This window comes from Trichoderma atroviride, chromosome 7 (assembly GCF_020647795.1).
Source record: "Trichoderma atroviride chromosome 7, complete sequence".
Lineage (NCBI taxonomy): Eukaryota > Fungi > Ascomycota > Sordariomycetes > Hypocreales > Hypocreaceae > Trichoderma > Trichoderma atroviride.
Genome location: NC_089406.1, coordinates 2,006,775 through 2,032,217, shown reverse-complemented (window position 1 = coordinate 2,032,217; position 25,443 = coordinate 2,006,775). Strand labels below are relative to the sequence as shown.

General features: G+C 46.9%; 7 protein-coding genes across 7 annotated transcripts; 5 read left to right on the top strand and 2 right to left on the bottom strand.

Moving 5' to 3' along the window:
• Positions 1–308: 308 nt before the first annotated feature.
• On the bottom strand, positions 309–1,452 carry TrAtP1_012675 (uncharacterized protein; the record flags this gene model as incomplete). Its single annotated transcript, XM_066115633.1, has 2 exons — positions 309–1,103; positions 1,240–1,452. The coding sequence occupies 2 exons, from the start codon at positions 1,450–1,452 to the stop codon at positions 309–311; spliced, it is 1,008 nt and encodes a 335-aa protein (XP_065971732.1).
• A 5,056-nt stretch (positions 1,453–6,508) lies between these two features.
• Positions 6,509–8,166, bottom strand: TrAtP1_012674 (uncharacterized protein). The gene has a single exon (XM_014088440.2). The coding sequence runs from the start codon at positions 8,126–8,128 to the stop codon at positions 7,253–7,255; it is 876 nt and encodes a 291-aa protein (XP_013943915.2). The 5' UTR covers positions 8,129–8,166; the 3' UTR covers positions 6,509–7,252.
• Positions 8,167–11,518: 3,352 nt separating this feature from the next.
• On the top strand, positions 11,519–14,673 carry TrAtP1_012673 (uncharacterized protein). Its single transcript, XM_014088439.2, has 4 exons — positions 11,519–12,713; positions 12,772–13,071; positions 13,128–13,509; positions 13,568–14,673. The coding sequence occupies exons 1-4, from the start codon at positions 11,885–11,887 to the stop codon at positions 13,950–13,952; spliced, it is 1,896 nt and encodes a 631-aa protein (XP_013943914.1). The 5' UTR covers positions 11,519–11,884; the 3' UTR covers positions 13,953–14,673.
• Positions 14,674–18,485: 3,812 nt separating this feature from the next.
• Positions 18,486–20,013, top strand: TrAtP1_012672 (uncharacterized protein). The gene is made up of 2 exons (XM_066115632.1): positions 18,486–19,120; positions 19,191–20,013. Exons 1-2 carry the CDS (start codon positions 18,620–18,622, stop codon positions 19,818–19,820), a joined length of 1,131 nt encoding a protein of 376 aa, XP_065971731.1. The 5' UTR covers positions 18,486–18,619; the 3' UTR covers positions 19,821–20,013.
• Positions 20,014–20,763: 750 nt separating this feature from the next.
• Positions 20,764–22,314, top strand: TrAtP1_012671 (uncharacterized protein; the record flags this gene model as incomplete). Its single annotated transcript, XM_014088438.1, has 1 exon — positions 20,764–22,314. One exon carries the CDS (start codon positions 20,764–20,766, stop codon positions 22,312–22,314), a length of 1,551 nt encoding a protein of 516 aa, XP_013943913.1.
• Positions 22,315–23,042: 728 nt separating this feature from the next.
• TrAtP1_012670 (uncharacterized protein) lies at positions 23,043–24,244 on the top strand (the record flags this gene model as incomplete). Its single annotated transcript, XM_066115631.1, has 4 exons — positions 23,043–23,384; positions 23,574–23,862; positions 23,942–24,048; positions 24,116–24,244. 4 exons carry the CDS (start codon positions 23,043–23,045, stop codon positions 24,242–24,244), a joined length of 867 nt encoding a protein of 288 aa, XP_065971730.1.
• Positions 24,245–24,267: 23 nt separating this feature from the next.
• TrAtP1_012669 (uncharacterized protein) lies at positions 24,268–24,597 on the top strand (the record flags this gene model as incomplete). The annotated part of the gene is made up of 2 exons (XM_066115630.1): positions 24,268–24,401; positions 24,480–24,597. 2 exons carry the CDS (start codon positions 24,268–24,270, stop codon positions 24,595–24,597), a joined length of 252 nt encoding a protein of 83 aa, XP_065971729.1.
• Positions 24,598–25,443: the final 846 nt, after the last annotated feature.

The window sequence follows — 25,443 nt, the reverse complement described above, 5'->3', positions numbered from 1 at the left end:
CGCCAAGAACTCTATACATTACAATTTTCAAATGAGGACTACCGACCTGTCAAACTGCGTACCTGGACACAGAGGTCTGGGGAGCCCAGATAATTTCTACTAGTAAGGCAACTAGCAGTCCAGAGTCTGGAAACGATGAAAAAAAAATGAATGATCACATTGTGGACGTCATACTACAAACTACCATGAGATTGCAAAATAACGCTCTTCTTATGTTACCTCAATCTCCATAATTTACTCTCTTCCTCATATACACTGCGAGTAGTATTCGTTGACATACGTGCATTTGTAGGGACTCTGTCCTCATGTTAGCAAAGACACTTTCCAAGATTTGAAGGAGGGTTACGTGCCTGGCAAACCGTAGGTCCAGCATAGCCCAGACCGCCACACTGGGCGTATTGGGATGCTTCACCAGACCCACTGCCGCCTGAACCGCCGCTTCCAGTGCCGTTACCAGTGCTAGAGCCAGGATTGGCCAAAGTTAAGACGGCAGGTCGCCATGGTAGCGAGTTATAGTCTCCCGAGGAACCAACGGCCATGCCTTGGTATAGCAGCTGAAGGTTGCAGGGATCAATGGTCATCGTCTCGTCGTTTGTGCTGCGAATAAGATCACCGGAGCTGATGTCGTTCGTCCAGGTAGTGCCGCTGTTGGCATGACCCGCAAAGGGGTTGCTTTCCGTTGCAGCCTGCGGTGTCCATGTACCACTCAGAGAGGTAGCTGTAAACGAGCGAAAGTACCGTCCAACGGATCCAATACACTCAACAATCATGAGATATTGGTTCTGGCCTGAGACGGTATACACTTGGATCGCTTCAAATAGGTCGTTGGTTGCGGCGCTCATAACCGTTGTATATGATGTGCCGAAGCTGGATGGAAATTGGTCAATGGGCATGCTAGAACGGTAGATGCTGCCGTTATCTCCCGCAAAGAAAAGATACATGTTCGTGCCATCGCTAATAAGTGCTGGGTCAATAGGACTGGAGGGAGATATGCTTCCGCTGAAGAGCGGTTGCGAGGACGACCAGCCATTTGCATTGGTGGGATCGCTCGACGTGACATAGGCAAATGGAGTTGCAGCCCATTCGTATGCGAGGACCCAGATCTTTTTTGGGAGAGAAATAAAAGAGCGTTGGCGCCACTGTGCCGAGGTTCATTGTGTTTTGGCTGGCCGTGCTGAGACTGGTCCAATTTGAAACGAGACCAAAATTCATCGAGCCATATGAACCTGCTGCGTTCACAGTCGAAGAATAGACGAGATGCTGACCGTTATACGGAACTTGGCTGAAGTCTTTAAGTGAAACCCAGCCTGATTTGGGGTTCGCCAGCGGGCCAGTCGATGTCCATTTGTAAGTGCTAGGAAGGGCGCATGATGCGCTTGCAATTGCAGGCAGGGCTAACAATGCAAGGCCAGCCCATAACTTGCGGCCGCACTTGTTCATTGAAGGAATCATCGTAGGATATTATGTCGGTATAAATGGTAGAAGCTAGATAATTGTGGGAGTACAGAGCACAAGAGTGATCTCTTGGCGGACCCTCGGCCTTTTATATACACTTAGCCTAAGCCCAGCATTCGTTTTACCATGTTATGTGCTTTTTCTGCTTTTAATGTCAAAGAGCCGATTCTCTCATTGGACCGCTTATAGCTGCTTCGTATGGGAACTCTGTTCTATCTGGATTTCCACCGCTGTACCAATGGTGGAAATATTCCGTATAAGCTGGATATTTACTTCATGTCCGCGATGCATCGCTGACTTAATCGCCTTACACTTACCAAATACTTGTAGTGTAGATCCAAGTATATTCCCAGGCTACATATTTCGGGAGCCAGAAAAGATTGAACATCGGCTAAACTGATACGAGAAGCGCTCCAATTATAGGCATCTTATTCCACCATGAGTGCAAATCGCTTATTAGGCTATTTGGGTCAGACTGGTTGCATCTTAGCAATGCAATGCCTGCTACATGTGGCTCACAGATGGTATGATAAATTTATGGAGAAAACCATCAATTTAAGTACAGATGGTAGTATATTTAGGGAGAAGATAATACATACGTTTGTATACAGATTCATATATGAGAGTAGCGAGGAGGTGTAAAAGAAAGGCTATTACAAGCTAAAGCCAATGGAGACTCTTTAGCTGTAGTGGGGCGCCTCATATTTATTACAGAAAGCGGCAAGAGCATTGCATTGCAATTCAGCAGATGCGATAGTCTTGGGTGTCTCAGACCACGAGATCGAGTACGGCAATTTGACGCGGTATATAAGGCTGATTAGGCTTGATCTAAATGCCCGGGACAATTTAGGCTGATTAAATACATCTAGGCTATTGAAACATCTTCTGTCAACAGCGACAACACCAAAAGGTCGTAAGATTTATAAACATACGCAATCTACTCATCAACATCATGGACTACAAACAGAATCCAGGGCTGACGATAAAGGCTATACATAATTGTCAAATATTTACATTGAGATGATGATTCAGAATAGACACGATATAATATTTTATCTTTAGTTTTGGGACAGTCCAGCGTTTATGAATCGTATAATGAGTGTCTAATAGACCAATTGTGCTTCACATTTTGTACATCACAGCTTGAGTCCGAGTTTTTCTATTTTAGTCAACAAAAGATTAGCCTTGAGAGGTCATAAAACACTATTAATACGTGAGTTTATCCTGTTATTTGGTCATCTTGACTGTTTTCTCGTCGTTAGTGGCATCTTTAGGCCACCGCCTCGAAGTGCTGAGTGAGAGGCCAAGGCTATTTCTTTAATTGTTTCAAGCTATTTCTTCAAACTTCTTCATAGTGAGTGAGCACATGTATTCATTTCTTGTCTTTGTGTTGATCCATGTGGCTATATTTTATTGAAAGATGAAGACACACAGAGAATAGCCTGCAGATCCGCTCACTACATTTACTATTTCACTCATGACCCATGGAGTATCTGCAAGTCCTCCAAGAGAGCGACACCTTCAACCGTACATTTGCTCTTCTGTAACGACCAAACCTGCCGCCTGTGAAGTGTTCGCTCAGGCTTTTAATTGCAATGCTTTCAACTACCTTTTTCTCGGCAAGGTGGTCCCAAGACTAAAGGCGGCGAACTTCTGGGCTGATTCTGATTCTCGAAGATATTTATTTATCATACTAAAGCATATAATCTTCTCCCAGTATGAGTGCTTGATGGCAATATGCATTCCTGGCAATTGGGGATAGCTAGGGCTAGGTGATGTAACCCCAGGCTTACTCTATCGCCGATCGCAATCAAGATACACGAGGATTCAACAGGTATGCAATGCAAAAAAAACTAAGATGGATATCGCAAGTCCATCTTTCTTAGCGGACATCTTAGATATATGCCCGTGTCTGTCTTTATCTTGAAGCGAGAGTTACCAGGCTTAAATGATGCCAAAGGGTAACAATTGGCGCAGGAGCACAAAGTTAGCCTTCAGTTGACGTTAATGTATAAATACCTGTACTTAGCATAACCGCCCAAGCTCAAAGCAAAATCATCCAAAATTATTTTTTTGAGGAGCTACGCTGCTACAGGCTTACTTGGCATTTAACGGAGCACGATTTGCGCACAAGGGTCGCAAAGCAAGACTGTTTCAGTGTTAGTAGTGATAATACTACATTATTTACATGTGTGGAGATGCTACTCGTAGCATTGTAGCTTTAGACTGCCATAGATGCCTGACCCTGGCAGCGGTACAGGATGATTCGCGAGTCACTTCAAACCATCGCCTTTACATCACATTCGCTCTGCTCTTTGACTGTCGCATCGAGATACAAAAAAAACTTCAATTTGAAAACTTCATCGCTGGCGCATCCTAAATAACATCGACTGAAGATGGAATCACCGACGCAAACTAAGACTGAGCAGATCAATGCCGCTGCGATGCCACTTGGTAGGCCATGTCCACCGATTGCAAGCTCTTGGTAGTGCTAAGTCGATTTGACTTTAGATACTCAAGCTTTCAAAAAAGCCTATACGTATTCTCACCTGCCAAAGGGCAATATACGCTTACTTAAACTGTTGCCACACCGAGACATAAGCAGCCCTTTGCTATGCAGCCTCATTGATTATCCTCTACAAGACCTAGCTGGAAGCAATCATCATTTATATGACTCTCTATCTTATGCTTGGGGTTCTCCAGAGAAGACTCGGTCTATCTCCATAGGCGATTGTTATTTACCCATTACGACGAATCTTCACGCGGCACTGCTACGTCTTCGAGATCGCTTTTTTGAACGAATCATATGGGTGGACGCGATCTGCATCAACCAACAAGATCTAAATGAGCGTAGCAGCCAGGTCCAGCGCATGGCAACGATCTATGCCCTAGCTAATCGTGTGATTGTTTGGCTGGGGGAGGCGGAGGACAATAGCGACCAAGCGCTTGAAGAACTACATAATAGCGCTGATGGGCAACCAGCTGGAGAGGACCAAAGACTTCGAAATGCAGTCCTCAAACTACTACAGCGGCCGTGGTTCAAACGCATCTGGGTAAAGTCGGCGATTTACAAGTAATGTTCACATTACTAACGAATTTAATTTAGATCCTTCAAGAAGTTGCTGCCGCTCGGAATGTTCTTATCCTATGTGGTTCTTCGGAGATAGATGGATATATTTTCTGCATGGGAATCAACTCGCTCAATCTCAATTATACAGAAGCCCCAGGCTTACGGAATTTCATACGGTCAGCAACCTACTTGATACGGCGCAAGGTGTTTCAGCCCAAACATACAACTAGCAATCCGAGCACGTTTTCGCTGAATATAGCCCCTTTGAGCGAGCTGATAGACATGTATCATGCTCGGGAAGCTTCTGATTGCCGTGACAAAGTCTATGCTTTGCTTGGTATGAGCTCTGATAATTATAGTCCGAGAGACTTGTCTCCCAACTATGACATTCAATGGGAAACGCTATTCCAACAAGTTATCAAGCTTATCCTTTGCGAGACATTATCAATATCAATTTGGCCAGATAAAGAAGTGGCGATAATCAAGAATAAGTGTTGCACTCTTGGGCAAGTTTCTTCAGTCAAGAGCGATGCTACGTGGAGCGACAAGCAAAATGTTACAATTTCAAAATATACATCAAGGGGGTCCCAAAAGTTTGAAGAGAACATATTCTGGACCCTAACTCTCAAAACACTGGCAAACTCAATCCAGGAAGGTGATATCATCTGCCTTTTGCAAGGAGCATCAAAGCCTACGGTTATCAGACCATACAAAGATTATTTTATCATCATTGCAATCGCTATCAATCCTGCAACCAATAAACAAGCTGAGAAAGCGAATAACGGCTGGGTAAAGGTTTTACAATCAGTGACAGACTTCCCTCGAGACTTTCTGCTTGTTTGGGACTGGACAAAGTCTTTGAGTGAAAATGGAGAGGATGATGAGTACCTACTGAGCAGTCAAATCTCTGAAGGAGAAAAAACAATCCAACTTATGGAGAAGGGATTAGTACTGCTCGATTTTAAAAGTTATAAAGGAGCAGCTGAATTTTTCAAACGGGTAATAGAGAATTATACAAGAGAATTGAAGGGCGAGTGTTCACATGCTATAGCAGCTACGAAAATTATGGCAGTAACATCTAAAGATTTAGGTTGGAGCTATGAAGAAAAAAGTTGGAGAGCGATGGCAGAGATATTGAGCGGTAGCCAAGTTACGGAAAGACTGGCTTTAGATCTTTTGACTTCACATGATGGAGAAGTATTATGGCTTCTTCCTGACTGGAGCTGGGATCAGATCGCCATCACAGAGAATATGCTCAAAACTGCAGCCGCAACAAAGAGCAAAGACGTAATGGAATTACTACTTGACCGACGAGGCGACCAAATTACTATTACAGAGGAAATTGTTAAAGCTGCAGTACGGAATCGGCGGAATGGTGCGGAGATATTAAAACTTCTGCTTGAACGGCGAGGCGATGAGATTACTATTACAGAGGAAATTATTCAAGCTGCAAAAGAGAATCGGAATCCATGGAATCGTAGGAATATGGTAAAACTTCTATTTAAATAGCTAGGCGACCAGATTGCTATTACAGAAGATATCGTTAAAGCTGCAGCAGAAAATACCATTAATGGCATGGAAACAATGGAACTTCTACTTAGCCAGCGAGGCGATGAGATTATGATTACAGAGGAAATTGTTAAAGCTGCAGCAGGGAATCCACGGAATGGTGAGGGAATAATAGAACTTCTGCTTGAACGGCGAGGCCACGAGATTACTATTACAGAGGACATCATTAAAACTGCAGCAGCAAATGACGATGCTGTGGTGAAATTGCTGCTGGACTGGCGACGCAAATAGATTTCTATTACAAGGATATTGTTCAAGCTGCAGTTGGAAATGGGCGGAATGTGAAGAAAGGATAGTGATTTCGTTTGATCAGCGAGGGACTACATTGCTTACACTAAAGATATAATCAGAGCGTAGGAATATAAAGTCAAAGCGAGGCTACAGCCTCTTGTCTTTGCGGGATGCTATCTATGGTTGGAACTAGTGGCTCCAAGAACTCATATTCTATGGCGTAGCGGCATGGGCTGATGACTGTTGTATCAAACGACTATTGCATGAAGGAGTATACATAGAGTATTAGGGGGATAAAAGCTTGAGAGCATGCAATAGAGACTTGTAGCAAACTCTAGCTATTCCAATGAAAGCTGATGCAGATCCAAGTCTTAAAAGTAATAATATACAGGTTATCTAAATGCTATATACGGCATGAAAACAATCACAGCATCAGAAGACACCAGCCATTGGACATTAGTAAGTGATTACCGAGGGTCTTCCAGCCTGCATCCTCTTCAGGTATCATCAGCGAGAGAGTCTGATTCTTCGCTTGGTAGGTTCTCATTCATCCGAACAAGTAGATCTTTTAGCTTTTGACGATTGCTCTTCCAGGTAACAAAGTCCTCCACTTGTTGATCTCGTACGGATGGCGTTACTTGATTGCCATGTTCATCCTTTAAATAATCGGGGATCTCTCCCTCTTCCGGGAACTGCCGTCGACTGCTGTCATTCTGCGGCCCATCACCTACATGCCAACTAAATGGTATGAGATGCGCCTCTTCAATATGTATTCGAAGCAATCGCTCATCAGAAAATGCAACTGCAGTTGCCTCTTTACCACACTTCCCCCAGTGACATACAAACGGTCTTTTACGGCAATGGACCACCGAGATATGGCGCCGTAGCGTGTTTAGGTTGTGGAGTTCGGCTTTACAACTCCCCCATTCACATAGGAAAGCTGCGAATGATTTCTCCAGGGACCGGTAAACTTGCCATGGAAGGGGGGGATGGCGCTTTCGGCGGTCTTCCACGGCGTTTTGCAGGCCCCAAGGCGAGAGTCTTTGGCTTGGCCTGTCGAACAGGTCTTGCCACAGAATTTGGCCCACGAAGCGAACTGTAAGACATGCCGGGCTTCCACCCTTTGGGCCGTCCCCGACCAGCACTTGGCTGCGAAGCTGGTGTGGGTGATGAGGCTGATAATGGCGGCGTTGATGTTGATGTTGTTGTTATTGCTGTTGCATTCACTGTTGGCGCTGGTATTGAGGGCGGTATTGATGGCTTATTCAGCTGTTTAGGTAGAGGCACTGGAGTTGGCTTTGATGCTGGTTTTGATGATGTCGCGGCCGGAGAGAATGGCTTGGTTGGTAACCTTTGCAGGTGAGCTGGTGTAGGCATTGGCCTCGGCGTTGATTGCTGTCCCATTACTGGCTCCAGTGGTGGTATTTTGACGATTTGCCTTGGGAGGGGCACAGGTGTTTCTTTCTTTGCGCGTGAAGCAAGGTTGGGAGGACCCTGCTGAGATGGCCCAGATACGCGGCTACCGTGACCATTGCCGTCGGCTTCTGACCATGAATACTGATGCGAGTGTTTTGGCGACGTCAGAACTACGGCAAGTCGCGGCTGTCGCGATACACTCTTCTCCGGAGCATTGAGCTGGCTGGGAGATGCAGAGAGCAAGGGGTCGTCGAGATCTACGCTGCTGGAGCGCCCATTGGCTGCCGATGGCCCAGGCGTAGACGGCCTGACAGACGCAAATTGGCTACTCCAAAATTCGGTCGGGTCCATCATGAGACGCTTTCTTTGCGTCGGAATGTTGTCCATGATGTGTGGCCGTATTGTTGGAGTGGTTGTAGTGAAAGATGAGAGTTGGAAGAGAGAGGTTCAAGTGCAAGTGCCTAGTGACATCAGCCTCGTAGGGCATAGCGCTGGCCTGCGGCCTCGTCTCCACTTTTTGCCGTCCAGGCAATGCTAATTGAGCGTGGTCTCGAAATAAAGGTGACAGATGGATGTAAATACCTGATATAAAATATAAAATTCTACCTGTTGTGCATTAAACGAATGGATTTTAGTTGTTTCTAGAAGAATGAACGACAAATATAGCGGCGTAGTTCTAGAAATCACATCTGGGGAGCGCAAACGTTACTCGTACAGTGCCAAGACCAAACACCAGCCAGTGCCCATCTACAAGCCTCTTTTCATCTACCTGTACTTCTGGAGCTCATTGTCGACAAATACAAGGTAGAAATTTGGCAAACTATCAAAGCCAATGCGTCAATATTCGTACACACTTCAGTAATGGCTGATGTATCTCACTTGTCACTAAGAAAAGTTAGTCAGCACCTTACCTACTTACCTAGGAGAACAGAGAAAATGGAAAGGGGGGGACTTTAATCTCAGGCACAGCAGCTTTTTGTAATTGTCATCATAGATCTGGCTGCTCACTTAAAGTATCACTGTGTTAGTTGCCCTTAATATGGTAATACGAACCCAGTTGACTTTTTTACAAACAACACGAAGAAAGCTACCCTTGGCGACCTTGCACTTGGCTTAGGGTAGGTCTGCCGAGGTGCTCATGCCGTCTCCCGGGGTGTAAAAAATGCAGAACATGATCCATGGATACGCACTTTATTCTTTCGCTGGGTACGGTGATTAGAGATTACGCCTGCCTGAATGTTTGTGCGACTTAATGTAAGAGACGATGGCGCAAAGGGGTTATTTGAGAATGAAAAGACTCCGCATACTGCGCCATCTAGATACATCTGATTCATGTCGAGGTCACCAGGGCGCTACTGAGTAATGACGCGAATATACGTGTAAATCAATGTTGAAAGCTATATGAATGATTTACAATGATTTGCTTAACCTGGAAAAGGCACCGTGCCGGGGTATTAAAACTGAACCCAGATGATATCCATGTATAATGCAGCACTTAGTCCACACGTACCCATCTTCAAAATATCGACTTTTCTCGTGTATTTGTTTTATATCATGAAGCAATGAATCAATACGTGCCTTTTGAGTTGGTGCATTACTGTCTATGATACCTAATTTGGTAATCGAAATTTAGCGAAATACTTCACTCAGTGGATGTCCATGCATGTATGTTCGGGCTACCATGGGCATTTTGTACTTGTCGGGCTGGTAACTGGATATCTGTCACCTTGATGACTGATGGTATCGTGATTATTTCTGTAAGCCGCCGTCACCTCGTACCAGCGAGTTTCAGATACAAAGCATCATGCTATCTGGGGACATGCTGCTGGGATCTGTTTCTGGAAACATGGATGGCGTCCGCCACCTCCTATAAAGCATTTGGCGATGGACTCCGTAATGGGTAGTAGCCGGCGTATACAGCAAATCGGATTCACTGCAAGCTGTGTCCAGGGGTATGCAATTTTGCGTTGCAGAAATACCAACGCATTGGGCCTTTCATCACCGGGCTTCCGGCAGTCGAATGACAGCGCGCGGCTAATGATAAGACGCTGCAACGCAACGGAAAACCGGCGACTTCATCAGGCTGACGAACTGCAGCGGAGCTGATGGAGCTTCATGGATCTGGAGGCCCACTTTCCGCCAGCTTGGAACCTGGGAGAGAGGAGCTTGGACTGGAAACATCGGCGAAAGCGTTTCATGGTCTTCTTTTTTGTCCCAGCAGAGAATTACATCATGGCAGCATGAACAGCTGTTTGTAGCTCCCTGTTTTAGCGCGAAACAGATCAATGGATGCCGATGAGCATCTGCCCGGTAGGGATGAAGCCAAGCAGCACTATTGGTAGCGATGTTAAGCGTATCAATGCTACCATGAGACTTGGCAGGTTTCCGAGCATACCGGCTGCAGGGCATGAGGATGCGATTCCCGACAGTGTCTCGGATGCCGTAAAGCGCGAGGGAGCAAGTGAAGCCTCCAGATGTCGTCGAGAAGGGCAACTGAGCTGCCTACCTGCTTATGTATCTGCTTGGCTTCGTTCTTCTTTAGCCCAGACTGACTCTGACAGCATAAAGAGACTGGATGCTTGTCGCATACATTGCCGTCGTTTCGAACCACCTTTATTTCGTACATGCACTTACATGCACTAAAGCCACTAAAGCCAATGCAGCCCTAGCAGGCTCCCTCCCACTGGTGCTTTTGCCGGCCTGCAGTATTTGCCCTTTCCGGTAGCGCATCGCGACGGCTCTTTGGTGGAGACCGGGCGCTGCTGCGGATGAGATGTTGATGTTGGGTCTAGCAACATCATGTCGTGAATTCTGCCTCATTTGCACTGGTTTGTAAGCAGGGCAGCTCGAGCGCACTTTCATGCCTTGGAAACGCGCCTCTGGCAGGCCCTGCGCGTACGAGGTCCTCGTCATAAGGCTCCATTGGACGGCTGCTAAAAAATGCTGGTCGACAATCTCCGCATTTGCTGGCATCAAGTACCGGTACCAGCGTGGGTACAGGTACCTGGGGACGGCACACACAGGAACGGAAAGATGACGCAGGAACACGAAAGCGAATGCGCGTGCCGCCTTGTGCCGGCTTTTTGTTGTGTGCTTGGCCATTATAAATGCACAAAAGAACCATTTGCTTTTGCAATTTTGCATCTAGTGTTACAAACAGGTGTTCCTGCGGTAGATGTTCAAGCATCAGGTGACCCTGGGCCCTTGTGCTTACAAGTGGGCAGAGCATCGCTGTGAAATGTTCGACGTTGATGATGCGACATGGCATGACTCGCTTCCAATGTTTGTAGCCTGTCTGTTCATGGTCAAGTTCCACGGTACATGGAAAATTCTGATGAAAGACGACGGCCCTCTCTCTCTGTGTGTGTGTGTGTGTGAGACTCCAAATTCTCGCAGCGGAAATAGAGTGTTGCTCCAACGCCGGCAAAAGTACCGCTACCACCACTAGCTGCCCTCTCCGCGCCCCCTGAGCGCCTCATCCTATCCGCTGTGGCCCCCCGTAACTCAATGGGTGCAGTGGCGCTGTAATGCTCCGCTACCAGTCTTGCAACAGCCCGAACTTGGCCCTGGACGTCCCCGATCTGTGACAACGAGCCCACTGTTTGTCGCTGCTGCGACTGCGTGGCCCTGCCAAAGTACCAGTACCTGCCCGCGTCCCCACAAATCCTGTCCAGTGACAGGCGCAGCAGAGCCAGTGACGCTGATGCCTGAGGCAACGTGGCTGCCGTGAGCGGTCCGGCCCACCATCTCGTCTCAACTCTTGGTACCTCGTCCAGCCGTACAATTTGAGGGAGAACATCGACTCTCCTCATCAAACGGACGCCGCCGCATCCTCCCGCACCACCATAAGCCTCGAGGCTCTCGTCACCCGCTCTCGCTTTTGCTTGGTCGAATCAAAGTTTTTGTCTGCTTGCCATCAGCGTCTGTTCCTTGCTGGAGAGCCATGGACTCGGTTGCTTAAACGAACCCCCGATATCGTAATCATCCGAGCACTGATACTAGCTACACGACTCCGCTCTCTGTCATCTGTCATCCTGTCCTCATTTTTTCTGCTTCTCATCTTTATCCTCATCTCGTCCTCCTCTGTGCTGTTCGATTCTCTCCTTCCATAGCCGCGCCTCTATTCTCCTACATCATCCAACAATGCCCTCAAAACCCGCCAACACCTCCGCTGGGGGCCCAGTGAGCAATCGCCTGCGCAGCTTCTTCCGCATGAACAGCAGCGCGAGCAGCATCAACGAGAAGGAAAGGGGCAGCAACTCCCTCAGCCTCAGCGGCGTGCCCACGGGCAATGGAAACAGCAGCGACTCACATTCCACCAAAACCTCGCGACACACCAAGCTTTTCAACAGCACCGTCGGCCGCCTCAGGTCACACACCGTCGCGAGCGAAAACAACAAGCTGGAAGAGGCTATGAGCCCTACGGCGCTTGCCAACCCCTACTTTGCTCATCAAGGCCAACCTGGCTTGCGCCACCATAACGAAGGCTCAGTGCCACCAAGCCCTCCCGATACACCGACGCTCAAGATCTCCAGCCCGGATGGTACCGAGGGTGAACAGGCTACAAGCGAAACAAAAGAAGAGCTGGCCCGCAGGTTAAGACGGGTCGCTAGCGCACCCAATGCCCAAGGATTATTTGCGAATGCTGGAAACAAGGGCGATCGCCCAGGCACTGCTGAACTGGGCAAGGATCCTCTAATTCAGAACGCCAAGTCTGGTTCACTTAGCCTTATCGATGGCGCGAAACCTGATTCACAACATCCTTTACAAACCGAAGACACGCTGGGTGCCCTGCCTCCTCCACAGACTCCCCTAGCCTTCCGCAGGACATACAGTTCCAACTCCATCAAAGTCCGCGATGTTGAAGTTAGTCCCTCCAGCTTCGACAAGATCAAACTTATCGGTAAGGGTGACGTGGGTAAAGTATATTTGGTCAGGGAAAAGAAGAGCAACCGACTCTATGCCATGAAAGGTAGTGCCAATCTCCAAAACACGTCTAAAATTTTGTCGCTAACCCTTCTAATTCACAGTCTTGAGCAAGAAAGAGATGATCAAGAGAAACAAGATCAAGCGCGCCCTTGCCGAACAAGAAATTCTCGCAACGAGCAACCATCCCTTCATTGTGACTCTGTACCACTCGTTCCAGTCTGAAGACCATCTTTATCTTTGCATGGAATACTGCAGCGGTGGAGAATTCTTCCGAGCTCTTCAGACTCGGCCTGGCAAATGTATTCCGGAAGACGACGCCCGTTTTTACGCCGCTGAAGTTACGGCTGCGTTGGAATACCTGCATCTTATGGGTTTCATCTACCGAGATCTAAAACCAGAGAGTATGTGCCAATGACGAAACATTGATGTAGAGCTTCGAACTAACATAATTTTGCAGACATTTTGCTTCACCAGTCCGGCCACATCATGTTGTCAGATTTTGATCTCTCAAAACAGTCTGGCTCTGGTGGCAAGCCGACCATGATTGTTGGCAAGAATGGAGCGAGAACGGATTCTCTGCCGACGATTGATACACGGTCATGTATTGCTGACTTCAGGACAAATTCATTCGTCGGTACTGAGGAGTACATTGCTCCTGAAGTTATAAAGGGTAGTGGCCATACAAGCGCAGTCGACTGGTGGACATTGGGCATTCTCATATACGAGATGCTTTACGGAACTACGCCCTTCAAGGGAAAGAACCGAAATGCTACTTTTGCCAACATCTTGCGCGAGGACATTCCCTTCCCTGATCACACTGGAGCACCGCAAATCTCAAAGTACGTAGCTTTACCTCCATGTATTTGATATGGCTTTCATTGCTAACATTTCTTTCAGTTTATGCAAATCACTCATCAGGAAGCTTTTGATCAAGGACGAGAATCGAAGACTTGGTGCCCGCGCCGGCGCATCGGACATCAAGGCCCACCCCTTCTTCCGTACAACGCAGTGGGCTTTGATTCGCCATATGAAGCCGCCGATTGTCCCCAACCAGGGCCATGGAATCGATACGATTAATTTCAGGAACGTCAAAGAGAGCGAGAGCGTTGATATCAGTGGAGCTAGGGCGATGAACGTCGCTGGTGTTCCACTGGATAGTGGACTGGCAACTCCGGGCAACGAGGCTGCAGACCCATTTCTCGAGTTCAACAGCGTTACACTCCACCACGACGATGACGTGCAATTCCACGACATAAGCTATGCATCATCACCAGCGTCCTAAAGTTAAGAACTTTGCATTACAACTAGCCTGATTATTTTTAGTTTGCTTGGAGGCCACGCCCCAAATTTTGATATCATGTGTATACGGTTAGGGCTCTGGGATTGTTAAGATTACGACATTTGAGTTTTTATTCAAGCGACCAAGCTTTGGGTTTTTGGAATTGATGCCTACACACTGAGCCTGTCACCGCTCTCTTGCTTTACAGCAGGCAAGCTATCAGTTTTTTTCTACAGACAAAAAAAGAAAAGAAAAGAGAAGAATGAACTTCTTGGCGAACATTGTGTGATGCATGAAACTGTTAATTGCTCGAGACTTTTGTAGAATGCTTTCTAATCAACCCATCTCCAACACCTCCTATAGCTCAGCTCGACATTGATCAAGAACCCGATACCTTCTCTGGCTAATCGGAGAAACTTTCTTCAGTTGATTGACCCATGGGATCAATGGTTTGCAACAAGGTATGAAGTTGGCCTCTGCAATAGAGACAAATTAGCTTCCTTAGAAATGGTGCCCATTTCATATATAGTGACTTCACTATCGTTTTGGTAGTTCTAGACGTTAACTTTAGTTGCTCTAGTAGATGCTCCGGGCCCGCTGTAGTGAATACATATCCATAAGAGCACCGAGAAGAATGACTCAAGATCATGCATGAAAGAATGAAAGAATGACGGTGACCTTGTTTTGCACCGATAGCCATGAATGTCCTTGTGCCAGTCTTTCCCTTTGCTCCTGAGACGCCTTCTCGCTAGACTCTGATAGTGAGGTCAGGGTCGATTAGGAAGGCTCTCTGGGAGGTGTTTTCGTTATCTTCATTGATCATGATATTGTTCATAGAGATGTCCCTGTGGAGAAGACCGGCCTTGATTGCCCCGTAATGCAATCTACAAACGCAGAAAGTAAAGAGCTTCGCGAGCTCGCCTCGTAGATCGGCCTCCCATGAACACGCATAGTAACTCACCGATGCACTCTGTTCAGCGGTTTGTTGATACCGACTTCTGTTGGAGGCGTTGGATGTAAGCGCTTGCTCGACGGTAGAGCGGCGCTAGTGTTGCTAGATCTCTGCTTCATTCTAGCGCTGCTGTTTGGATGTGACGGCAGAAACAAGTGTCAGAAGGACGTCTCGGATGGTATTTGTCCCTCTTTTCGAAAAGAGCAAGCGAGCTGCTGGTAGAATGCGTAAGGACATGAGAAGTGGAATTGTAAGATGGCCGAGATCTATTCGTTGGTCAGAGAGCGTAGCTCTAGTAGGCAGAACAGAGCACGGATACTCTGACAATCTGTGCCATTTTACGGATACTCTGCTTTGAAATAGTCCTCTCACTCTCTTATTGCTGATTCACTCGTCTCTGGTTTCAATGAGATGATTGGGTAATTCGCCTACCGTGCCTAGTCTCGGGCTCTTTTTTCCTCGAGTTGTTTAAGGTCCTTCATTTTCCGCCTTTGAATCGCCACCCTTTCTTGGCGTGTCAGTGGCCTTGGTGGTAGCGGCGCCTGCGCAACAGCCTCAAATACAGATACCCACGCTGGAGTATCGTCCAACTCTCGCCGTGCATCGCGCACAGCAATCATAAGTAGAGCCCTGAGCGCAAAGTGCGCGTCATTGCCTGCAAAGTGAAGCAGTCCGCCTGTAAAAGGGATGTTAAAGTCTTGGAGCAGCTTTTTAAGCGTGGAATCGTGTAACTCCTGAAGTGGATAGCGAGCAGCCTTTGTTGTATCAATCGTAAAGATTGGATTTAACCTAATATTAAGTTTTTGGAGAACAATCCTTTCGAGAGAGATTCCGTGGACGACAAGGATTAATGGATAGTGTGGCCTAAGAAGCTTCTTCAAGCACTCCTCAAGGCTGGAGAGCGGAATGCATTTGTATTTACCAAAGCAGAAGCGATTATCGTGTTTATTAAAATAATTGGGATCTTGGACAACCCAATGAAACGATCGTATAATATTTGCGTGCGATTCTTTAAATGGTAAAGGATCGTGGCAGAGGTTATGCAGATCCGTGGTATGTAGGATTGAGATACCAATGTGGAATTGTACCGGCATACCATCTTGCTCCTTGATTCCATCAATATCAATGCCTAGAAGTGTTGCTTCTCTGAAACGCGTCTTTGGCTTTTTCGGTAGCCAGGTAGAGAGAGTGTGCGGCCAACGTAGAGGCTTCGTCCAGCCAGGTAAGTTTCGTTTATCGAGATATCCAAACAGCCAGCGCAGAACTATAGTCTCCTCCCTTAGGGAAACTCGACGCTCTGGTTCAGCTAAAGCCTGATCCTCTTGCATGATTTCAGCCAACGTGGGGCTTTCAAGGGATGCCTTGAGATTTGAACAGCTGAGGTGAGCTCGTCGCTTCCAGGAAGGGCGCAGAGACACTGTACAAGTACGGGCAGCCTTGAGCTTTGTGACTGAACTCTGAATCATGGCTCCAAGATTCGTTTGCCTTGGGTTGCGAAGAAGTTTAATCCACCTGTGCAAGCTATCGCTAAGGACTAGAGGCTGCTGAGCGGCGAGCTGTGGTCCAAGGATGCTGCGAAAGCTTCAGTGAAACATCGGGGTATCGAAAGGCTCCAGTTGCTGCATCAAAGGAGGCAAGGGTGGTTTGCCCAAGATTGACGGATCTTGGTCATCTGGTGGAGCACGCAACTGCGGAGATTTCTCTAGTGACTAACTTGGCATAGCGCAGTCCATCCGCAAGGATGACAAATGTTACTACTAAGTTAGGCAGTAGTAAGCGGTGGGCAGAAAAAGCGAGACGGCAAAATGAATATTCGCTCACAAGATAGCGATAAGAGCACTCATACACTCATTACGCTAACGCTGATCTTGGCCTTTTGTGTGCATAGTTATCACATCGTGTGCTCAAAATCTTGTCAGTCTCGCTTTTTCTGTCCACCACTTGCCCCTCTATATTTAGCTGAGGCGTTGTAAATTGCGGTAGGTCTAAATAGATCTCAAAGAAATAGTAACTAGAGGCTGTGGCTACTTGGATCAACTACCGCCAAATGCGCATGTATCACGTAACCGAAGCCCCGATCGTTGCTGCAGTTGGAGGGACATGACATTATAATCGGCGTATCGATATCAAGATATTCCCATTGGTGTATTTGATACGTCTTTTGAAGAACACGATGTACATTTTGCAGTCTCGTTTTCGCGGTGTCGCTTTAACAGTACAGTGGAACAATGCATGTTATCAATATCACAATAACCTTTACAGTTTAGCCCAATGTGACTCTGGTCGAAAAAGCCTGAAAAGGAAAACAAATTGGAACCGAGGTTGGAGCCCAAGTTCTTTTGCGTTGTGCTGGATAACCAGGCGGGGTAGCTGAGGAGCTCTCATCAGGTAGGTAGTTCTCGAACTTGCTATCAAAAGGCAAAAGTCCGCAAAAAGCCCGATAAGTCAGCACTAAGAGACAGGCGATTATTTCACGTAGAATGGTTCATTAGTTCCTCAGAAAGCAACCCCACATCGTATGTTCATTGGTGGCCCTTAAGGAGCAACGTACTGTAAATAGACAACCAGTTCGCGTCTACGGATACTAACCCCTCAGCTCATGTACCTATATGGACCCCACTGCATGCTACATGTAGGAACTGCATGGGTAGATACGCATTTGCAAAGAATAGTACTTCCACTAATCATCTTATACCCAAACTCTGACTAGCATTTTCTATCACACGCAATATACGCGTGTATATTCTCCATTCATTTGCCTGACTGACTAGCTAGCTCACATTTCCCAGCAAGCATTGAAGTGATGATTGGCGGATCCAAGCTCTCTGTTCTTGGGGGAGCGTTGAGATACATTATTGTAATGGTTTCTTGTAAAGTGCAAGGCTGCGATTTTCAGCATATCAGACCCTATGATGTGATTCAATATTAGAAACCTCATATATTATCCACGTATCTCATAGTTGTAATTCGCAAGAGTGTATTTACCCCGCCATTACTGCAGATGCATTGGATGGACAAAGACTGCGAAGATCAACGTAATACTAGACGAAGTTGCTAATGCTATCTCAACTGGTATCGTGTCAAGCTAGATTGTGACGAATAGTAAAAAAATTGGCGTGAATTCCTCCAAGCGAGTATTGCTTTCCTAGCGCTATATATGGGTTCGAAGCAACTGCCGAGAACTAGGCGAGAAGTCCGACGACCTTATCGCCGAAATTAGAGAACGTGACCAAGCAGTTGCGCCGAATTTGGATCTTCACTGACTCTTGTGTCAGCAAAAAACATTCTAGTCTACATGATAGGCCCAATCGAGGTAAGTAGAGGGACTGTTTGTTGGTTGTAGTAGTTGGAGAATTAAGTAATAGATTACATATCCTATCTTCTGTATCAAGTATTTGTAGAGTATCCTCATTGTGGTGTTGAGCCCCAGAAATACGCGGCTAGTGGGCACCCTTCTCCAGGCACAGCGGCCGCAAAACGGCAGGATTCTGAATTGGTGGAGCGCCCCTCTTGGGTCGCCTCCATCTATCTCGAAATTGGGGAACTTATGCTTGAAGGCTAATCATTCATGGGTAGATATTGTGAGAATAGCTTGTATTGCTTTGCATATAACATGTAAAAGAGATTCGCTTTCATGCTTTCTCTATTTGCACCTGTTCCATCTTCTGCTCATCGATAATTAGCATTGCAAGTTCTGTTAATTTGATTGGCAGTTAAAATGATTGGATTCAGTTTAACAGACAAGCAAAAGACTTTGCGTGAGGGGTCTGCCAAGATCGGCAAAGAAATTCTCTCGCCTGCGAGAGCAATATATTCTCAGTACAGCGACCAAGAATCCCGATTCCAAGCCACTCTACCATTTTACCAACAGCTTGTGAAAGCAGGCTTTGTAAAAGCCCAGGTTCCAACAGCACTCGGTGGAAGCAATGAATCGTTCATAGATGGAGCTATTGTTGCCGAAGAGCTCTATGCGGTTGATTCGAGCATCATGCTTCATGTGCTTGGCACTGGGCTTGGGTTGATGCCTCTTATTCTGGGCGGCACACCAGAGCAGCACAAGAAGTATCTTGCTCCTTTCCTCACTTGCGATGGCAATCCACTTGCGAGTTTAACTCATTCAGAACCAGGCGGCACTGCCAACTGGCTTGAAAAGGGTGGCAAGGGACTGGAAACTACTGTGAGAAAAGAAGGCGATTACTATGTTGTAAATGGAGACAAGGTACGAACACTCAAACACAATTTTGATCTAATAGTTCAACCATGCGCTAATAACTCTTGACTGTATATAGCTGTGGACTACTAATAGCGCTGGTTGGGATGGAAAGGGCGCTGCTCTCTCATGTCTCTGTTGTCGGTATTCTGAGGATGGCGGACCTCAGGATCCCCAGGATGATCCTGCGTCGAATATCATTGTTCTTCTGGTTACACCAGATACGGTAGCCCAGAACGAACCTGGAGCATATCAAAAGATTGAAGAGCCAAATCTTATGGGCCACATCGCCGCTTCTGGCCCACGGACTAGGTATACCAACTTCAAGGTCCCGGTTACAGACGTATTGGCACCGGGGAATGGCGCGTCAGTTATCGAGCGGGCATTTAGCATGTCTGCTGCACTGGCAGGTGCCATGTCCGTTGGGATAATGCGCGCAGCCTTTGAAGCAGCTCTGAAATTTGCTCGAGAAGATAGCCGCAGAGGCACTGTGCCTGTTATAGAAAGACAAAGCGCAGCTGATTTGTTGATCAACGCCAAGCTCAAGATTGATACATCCCGCATTCTCGTCTGGAAGGCCCTTGATGGGGTAGAGAAAGGAACTGGAGATGACAGGAGCCGATATGAAGCCTGCTTGCAGGCCAAGATCTACTGTAGTGACCAGGCCGTGGCTGCTGTTTGGGACACAATGCAGTTGGTGGGAATGTGAGTTTTCCGAGAAAGCTGTCCCTGTTTCGCGAATACGGTTTGATAAGCTAATACACGTATAGAACATCTTACCGCACCGATACGGAATTTCCCAGATTGTTGAACGATGCTGCAGTGTTCTCACTCTTTGATGGAGGTAATATTGGAGTTCGGCGGAGACAGCTTCAGCGGCTGATGCAGGATGAGGACTATCAGCCATGGGCAAGTTTGTGGTGAGGGGAGTTTGAGTCATAACAATGATATGGTGGCTTAATATACTTCTACCTATTGAACGATATCGTTAAATCATAATTTGCAGTGATGGTGGTGTCTGAGCCGGCTGCGGGGCTTGCGAGTTACAAAGGTTATGGAGCCTATGGTGTCTTGGCATTTGCCGTTCATGTGTATAATCTCTGGTAGGTAAATATTTATTTATTTATCTACGGTACAAATGAAATCGGCCCTTCTTCTAAATTAAGTACCTCTGAGTGTGAAGTAGTTTAAGATGCCTTTTGTTTCTGCGACACAGCGAATGCTGGAGGGATCGCTCTCTCCATTTTCGCTTGACAAAAGCAGCTACTTGGCTACGAAATCCAAGTATAAAGTCCTACACGACGTATGGGTCCAAAAGCATATAAGTGTTCTATTTGCGCTTATAAGGTACATAATATAAATGAAAGATTCAAATTACTTGAAACATTTCATTTTATTGCAAGCTATAAATGGTAGGTAGACTGTTCAAATCTAAGAGTCATGAATGAAATGCTCCTTCAAAAATCCAACGCCGTGTGACTCAGCCGGCCAGCGATGATACTCTTTTGGGTCAGGGACAATACTGTGCGATTTGCCAATAGAATGCACTGTATCACTAGTCTGTATAAATGGGTAGTCGAATCCAGTTGCTATACTTAGGCCCTTGACAAAGAGAGACAGGAGAATATCTTGCAATCCCTCAAATACAAATCATGGAGGGCGACATTTTAGAAACAGAGCGGCTGCGGCCAGCTTTCCGACCACAAACGGCGAGCTCTACCGTATTGTCCATTCTCGACGCCACGGTTGTTCGATTCGCGCCTACCGGAGCCATCTGGATCTTCGACCATGACAAACCATCTGAGATGGTTGGATGTCTCAAAGACTCTTTCATCAAGACGCTCGAAGCTTTCCCTCAATGGGCGGGCCAGCTTCAGTGGGCTCCGGCCCGCGAGAACGGCTCCCACACAGAGCGTTTCCATCGACCGATGATTACCTACGGCCTAGATTCAGATCCTGGAGTTGAATGGAACGTTGTCCAGCTGGACTCTTCCCCAGCATCAGTAGCTCCAGAACCCGCCTTGCGAGCTTCCGATGAACTATGGATAGAGACTTTTCCTCAATCTAGCCTCATGATGTCGTCAACGAAGCTGGCTCTACATGATCTCGAGACATTCCAAGGCCTGCCGAGTATGGTCGTCCAAGTCACTCTTCTGGGCAGCAGCGGCTTCGCTGTGGCCGCAAAGATGGCCCATCCACTAGGCGACGCCCATGCTCTTGTACTATTCATGCGTCGATGGGCGTCAATCTGTCGCGATGGGCTTACGAAGCAAGACCTCACGAAAGATCTGGCGTACCCCATTTTTGAGCCCAGCTCGCTAGACTCCAGGGCCGCCGGTGACATTGATGCCCATGATGGCAACCCAGAGCTTATCTCAAAGGCCCGTTCTCTTCCTTTGCACCGCCATGACTGGTGGGATACCACCGACGGACATCCAGCAACACTTGGCCAGTCGACAATAAACTCCAAGCCGAAAGATGCCGCGCTGTTGCAAAAAGCCATGATGTCACCTGCGTACCCGCCGCCATGGGAGAGTTGGCATATTTCTAATCCTGTCACAACTAGTATCATTCACTTTACGGGAGACGAGCTAGAGCAATTAAAAAAGTCAGCTACGTGGACCACAGCCAAGGTGTCACGCCTTGATGCGCTGCTGGCTCATGTCTGGGCGGGCATCAATCGCGCTCGCTTACCACTGCTGAAGAGCGACGATGAAGTCTTCTTGGACTTTACTTTAGGAATCCGCGCTCGGGTTTCGCCGAGTCTCCCAGAAACCTTTGTCGGTTCACCTCTGGTGCTGACGTATATTGGCTCTCCTATCGGCAACGTCGCAGCTGAAGACACCAAGATTGGATCAATAGCCTCGGAGATCCGCACATGCCTTGATCGGTTTACCCCCGAGGCTGTAGCGGCTATACTTCATGAAGAAGCGCATGAAGTCGCGCCTCAGCGTCTATGGAGGGCATTTCTTGGCAGGAAGCACACGCTTGTCACTTCGTGGGCCCGGCTTGGAGTTTATGATATTGACTTTGTTGGAAATGGTTTGCGGCCACGTTATGTGCATGCCATTATGGTCGCCATGGATGGTTTGTTGTGTGTGATGGACAGTGGGACGCTCGATGGTGGCGTGGACATCTCGCTGTGTCTAGAGTCGGAAACGATGGAGAGATTTCTGAAAGATGGCAAGTTGCGAGAATTCTAAAGAGTATTAGAATATACCAAGCGAGATCTGAAATAAGTAATGGTGGCTGACAAAAATGACGTTTTCCCGTCTTATCTCACTTAGACTATTCATTCTATGACTGTTCTATGGTCGTTAGCCTGAGTGTTCTATGTGTTCTTTGTGGGTAAAATAGTCTCTAGCGTTGTAAACTCGATGTTTACGGCATGTGGACGCGGACTGTTTCTTTCCTTTAGCCCTCTGATTAATGTTGTCTTTAGATCTCCATACACTGTGATAGCTTTCATAGGCGAGTTTGCGCGACTTCGATTTTAATTGATTAAAATACATGTAATCCAAGTTTCTCTTTTACAGCTGGTAGACAATGAATACCCACATCATCGGTCGTATACTCGAGTTGGTGTACGATGAGCTATTTCTCGGCGCAGTATGCTACAAAAACTAATCATATTATAAATCTTGTATAAGACAAATTAATTCCTAGTAACCAATTGACTTAAAGCATACAAGACCCAAGGCCAGTTGTCGCGAGGGATAAAGTGCGTGGAAATATTGCACTCAATACCAGTCCTGTCCTAATAAGCCAAGCGCATACAAAACTTCCATACATCATCTCCAACAGCGTAATCGTAAGTCGGCAATGGCTGCTGCTCATTTTCCTTCCCGCAGTTCAGCGCCAGTCGTTTTCAATGAGCTGATTTTGAGCTGATTGTCGAACAGTCCCTATCCCACGATTCAGGCAAGGAACCATGGCCAACATCCTCCTCACCGGTGCCTCCGGCTACCTAGGCGGCAGCATCTTAGCTCAGCTGCACAATTCTGGCGCCGACCGCATAGAGCTGCCAGCCCATGGCACGATCTACGCGCTCGTTCGCAGTGATATTCAAGCCCAAGCTGTCCAGGACTATGGCGCTGAACCCGCGGCGTTCGATCCAAGCAATGAAGCGGCCATTCAAAGCTTCATTGTGGGTAATGAAGTATCAATTGTTATCTGGTTTATTGACGTGGTGAATGTTGACAGACAGATCCTGTTCATCCGAGCGCTAGCTAAGCTGCGCCAGCAGACTGGTCAAGACGTTCATTTTTTGCAGGTAGGTATATGTAACAGCACTTACTCCCCAACTTCTATTGTATAATATCCGTGAGAGGCGAAACTGAGCAAAGCAAAAACCTGTCTCAAACAGTCGTGGGTATATGAGCTCTTTCCCCCTTCGCTGGGAGGGAATATACTTTCTATTAGCCATCTTCATGCTGGTGTCACTAACATCTGATAATAATAGACATCTGGGGCAAAGATATTCTCTGATTTAGCAGGAGCCCCAACGGACAGGCCATTACTAGATATAGATCCTGGACTGTATGAGATCCAGAAGAAGCAACAAGATCAAGCTCCATACCAGGCATTTCAAAAGGTAGACGCAGCCTCTGGCTTAAATTCGTACAAAAAGATGCACAGACGAATGGTCAGAATTAATAAAGTATCACAGGCTGTCGCAACAAACAATACCATAATATCTTTGGCAGAGGAGTTTGACGTGAAGAGCTATATCATTGCACCATGCATTGTTTGTAAGTTAAACACCCGCCTTCAAAAGCCAAAAGGTTGTGAAAGATATTATCCTATACTGAGCACCGACAATTGTGCAAGATGGCAAGGGATTGGGATTCGGCAACCTGATTTCTGCCCAGACCGTAGCAATCGTCAGAGCAGCCAAGGAGGCAAAGCGAGTCTATCGCGTTGACGATAATTCGCCGGTATGTCACTCGCTAGTTCTTAGATTTCGCTATCTGGAGAAGCGATGCTGATTACGCTTCCGGCCAGACGTGGCCCGTATGCCACATAAGGGACAACACCGACCTCTATATTCGCCTGCTCGCCGCCATTCTTTCTGAGAGTCGCAACCCTGGACACGAAAACGAGGTTACTATCTGCCTTCGCCGGGTAGCATAGCATGGGACGACCTCTATAGCCGTATGGCAGCAGCACTGGCGAAGAAGGGCGTTGTCGAAGATGAACGGATTACGCTGGCGGATGATGAAGCGCTTGAGGCGATGAGCCGCGGGCTCAAATGCCCCAAAGCTTTTGTGCGGGTACAATTGGCTGGCAAGTGAGTATCGTCGTTCTTTCACTTCTATGAGAGATAGATAGAGCTGATTTGCTTACATTATGCATTTGAAATGCTCAGATGCACACTTACACCAAATAACGGTACAGAAAGTCTGGGATGGGTGCCAAACTTTACGCCAGAGCATATTCTGGAAACTGCAGAAGCAGAGGTCGAGCTCATTCTAAATCATATTTGACGACGAGATATTCTGGTACCAAAACCGGCCAAGTTACGCAGGTTTTTAAGTTGCATCCAAGGAATGAAACATCTGATAAACAAGGCGATGGAGACCGCCAGGTATAGGCAATAGTATCGTTACTATGATAAGCGCAGTCTCTAGCTCTGCGCTGAATCAGACGTGGTCAATAGCGAGCGAGTATACATTCATATATAGACTATCGATTAAACAATTTAATTGCTGAATTCGGTATGTATATCTCTCCCTCTGCATGTGAGTTTGTCAATTTTACGGCTCTCCCAGATCGTGGGTATATGCAGTCCACTAATCATAGTATTCAGTATCAACTGGCGCGTACTTGTTCGAGATTCATACCTCGACTTAACCATTACCATTCAAATCTAAAAAGCTCTCGTCAAATGTGTTGTACGATAGTTTCTGCCCATCTTGCTTTCATTGTCTTTAGGATAGATAACATTTTTTAGACTCTCAAAACATCTTGTAGATATTGCAAGACAGCATTAATCATCAATCTTGGGCATGTTTCATGAGCTCTTAGCTGATTATATGTTCACAACTTTTTAGTATCTATCCAATTATCTGTATATAGTCTTAGATTCAAAATAATTACGGCTGTCGGGGCAGAGCCGGCGGGAATACCGCTGCCTGATAACCAACAAAAGTCGCCATCTAATGGCCTCTCTTCCATTGGGTACACAAGGAATGAACATCTGCTTGGATTTTGCGCCAATAACATCGCTTGGTTTAGCGCTCCGTTCCCAGCCTCGGCGGGGTTGCTGGTCGCATAACTTACATTATCGGATCACCATGCCAAAACCCAGCCTTTGCTTCCATCCGCATAAT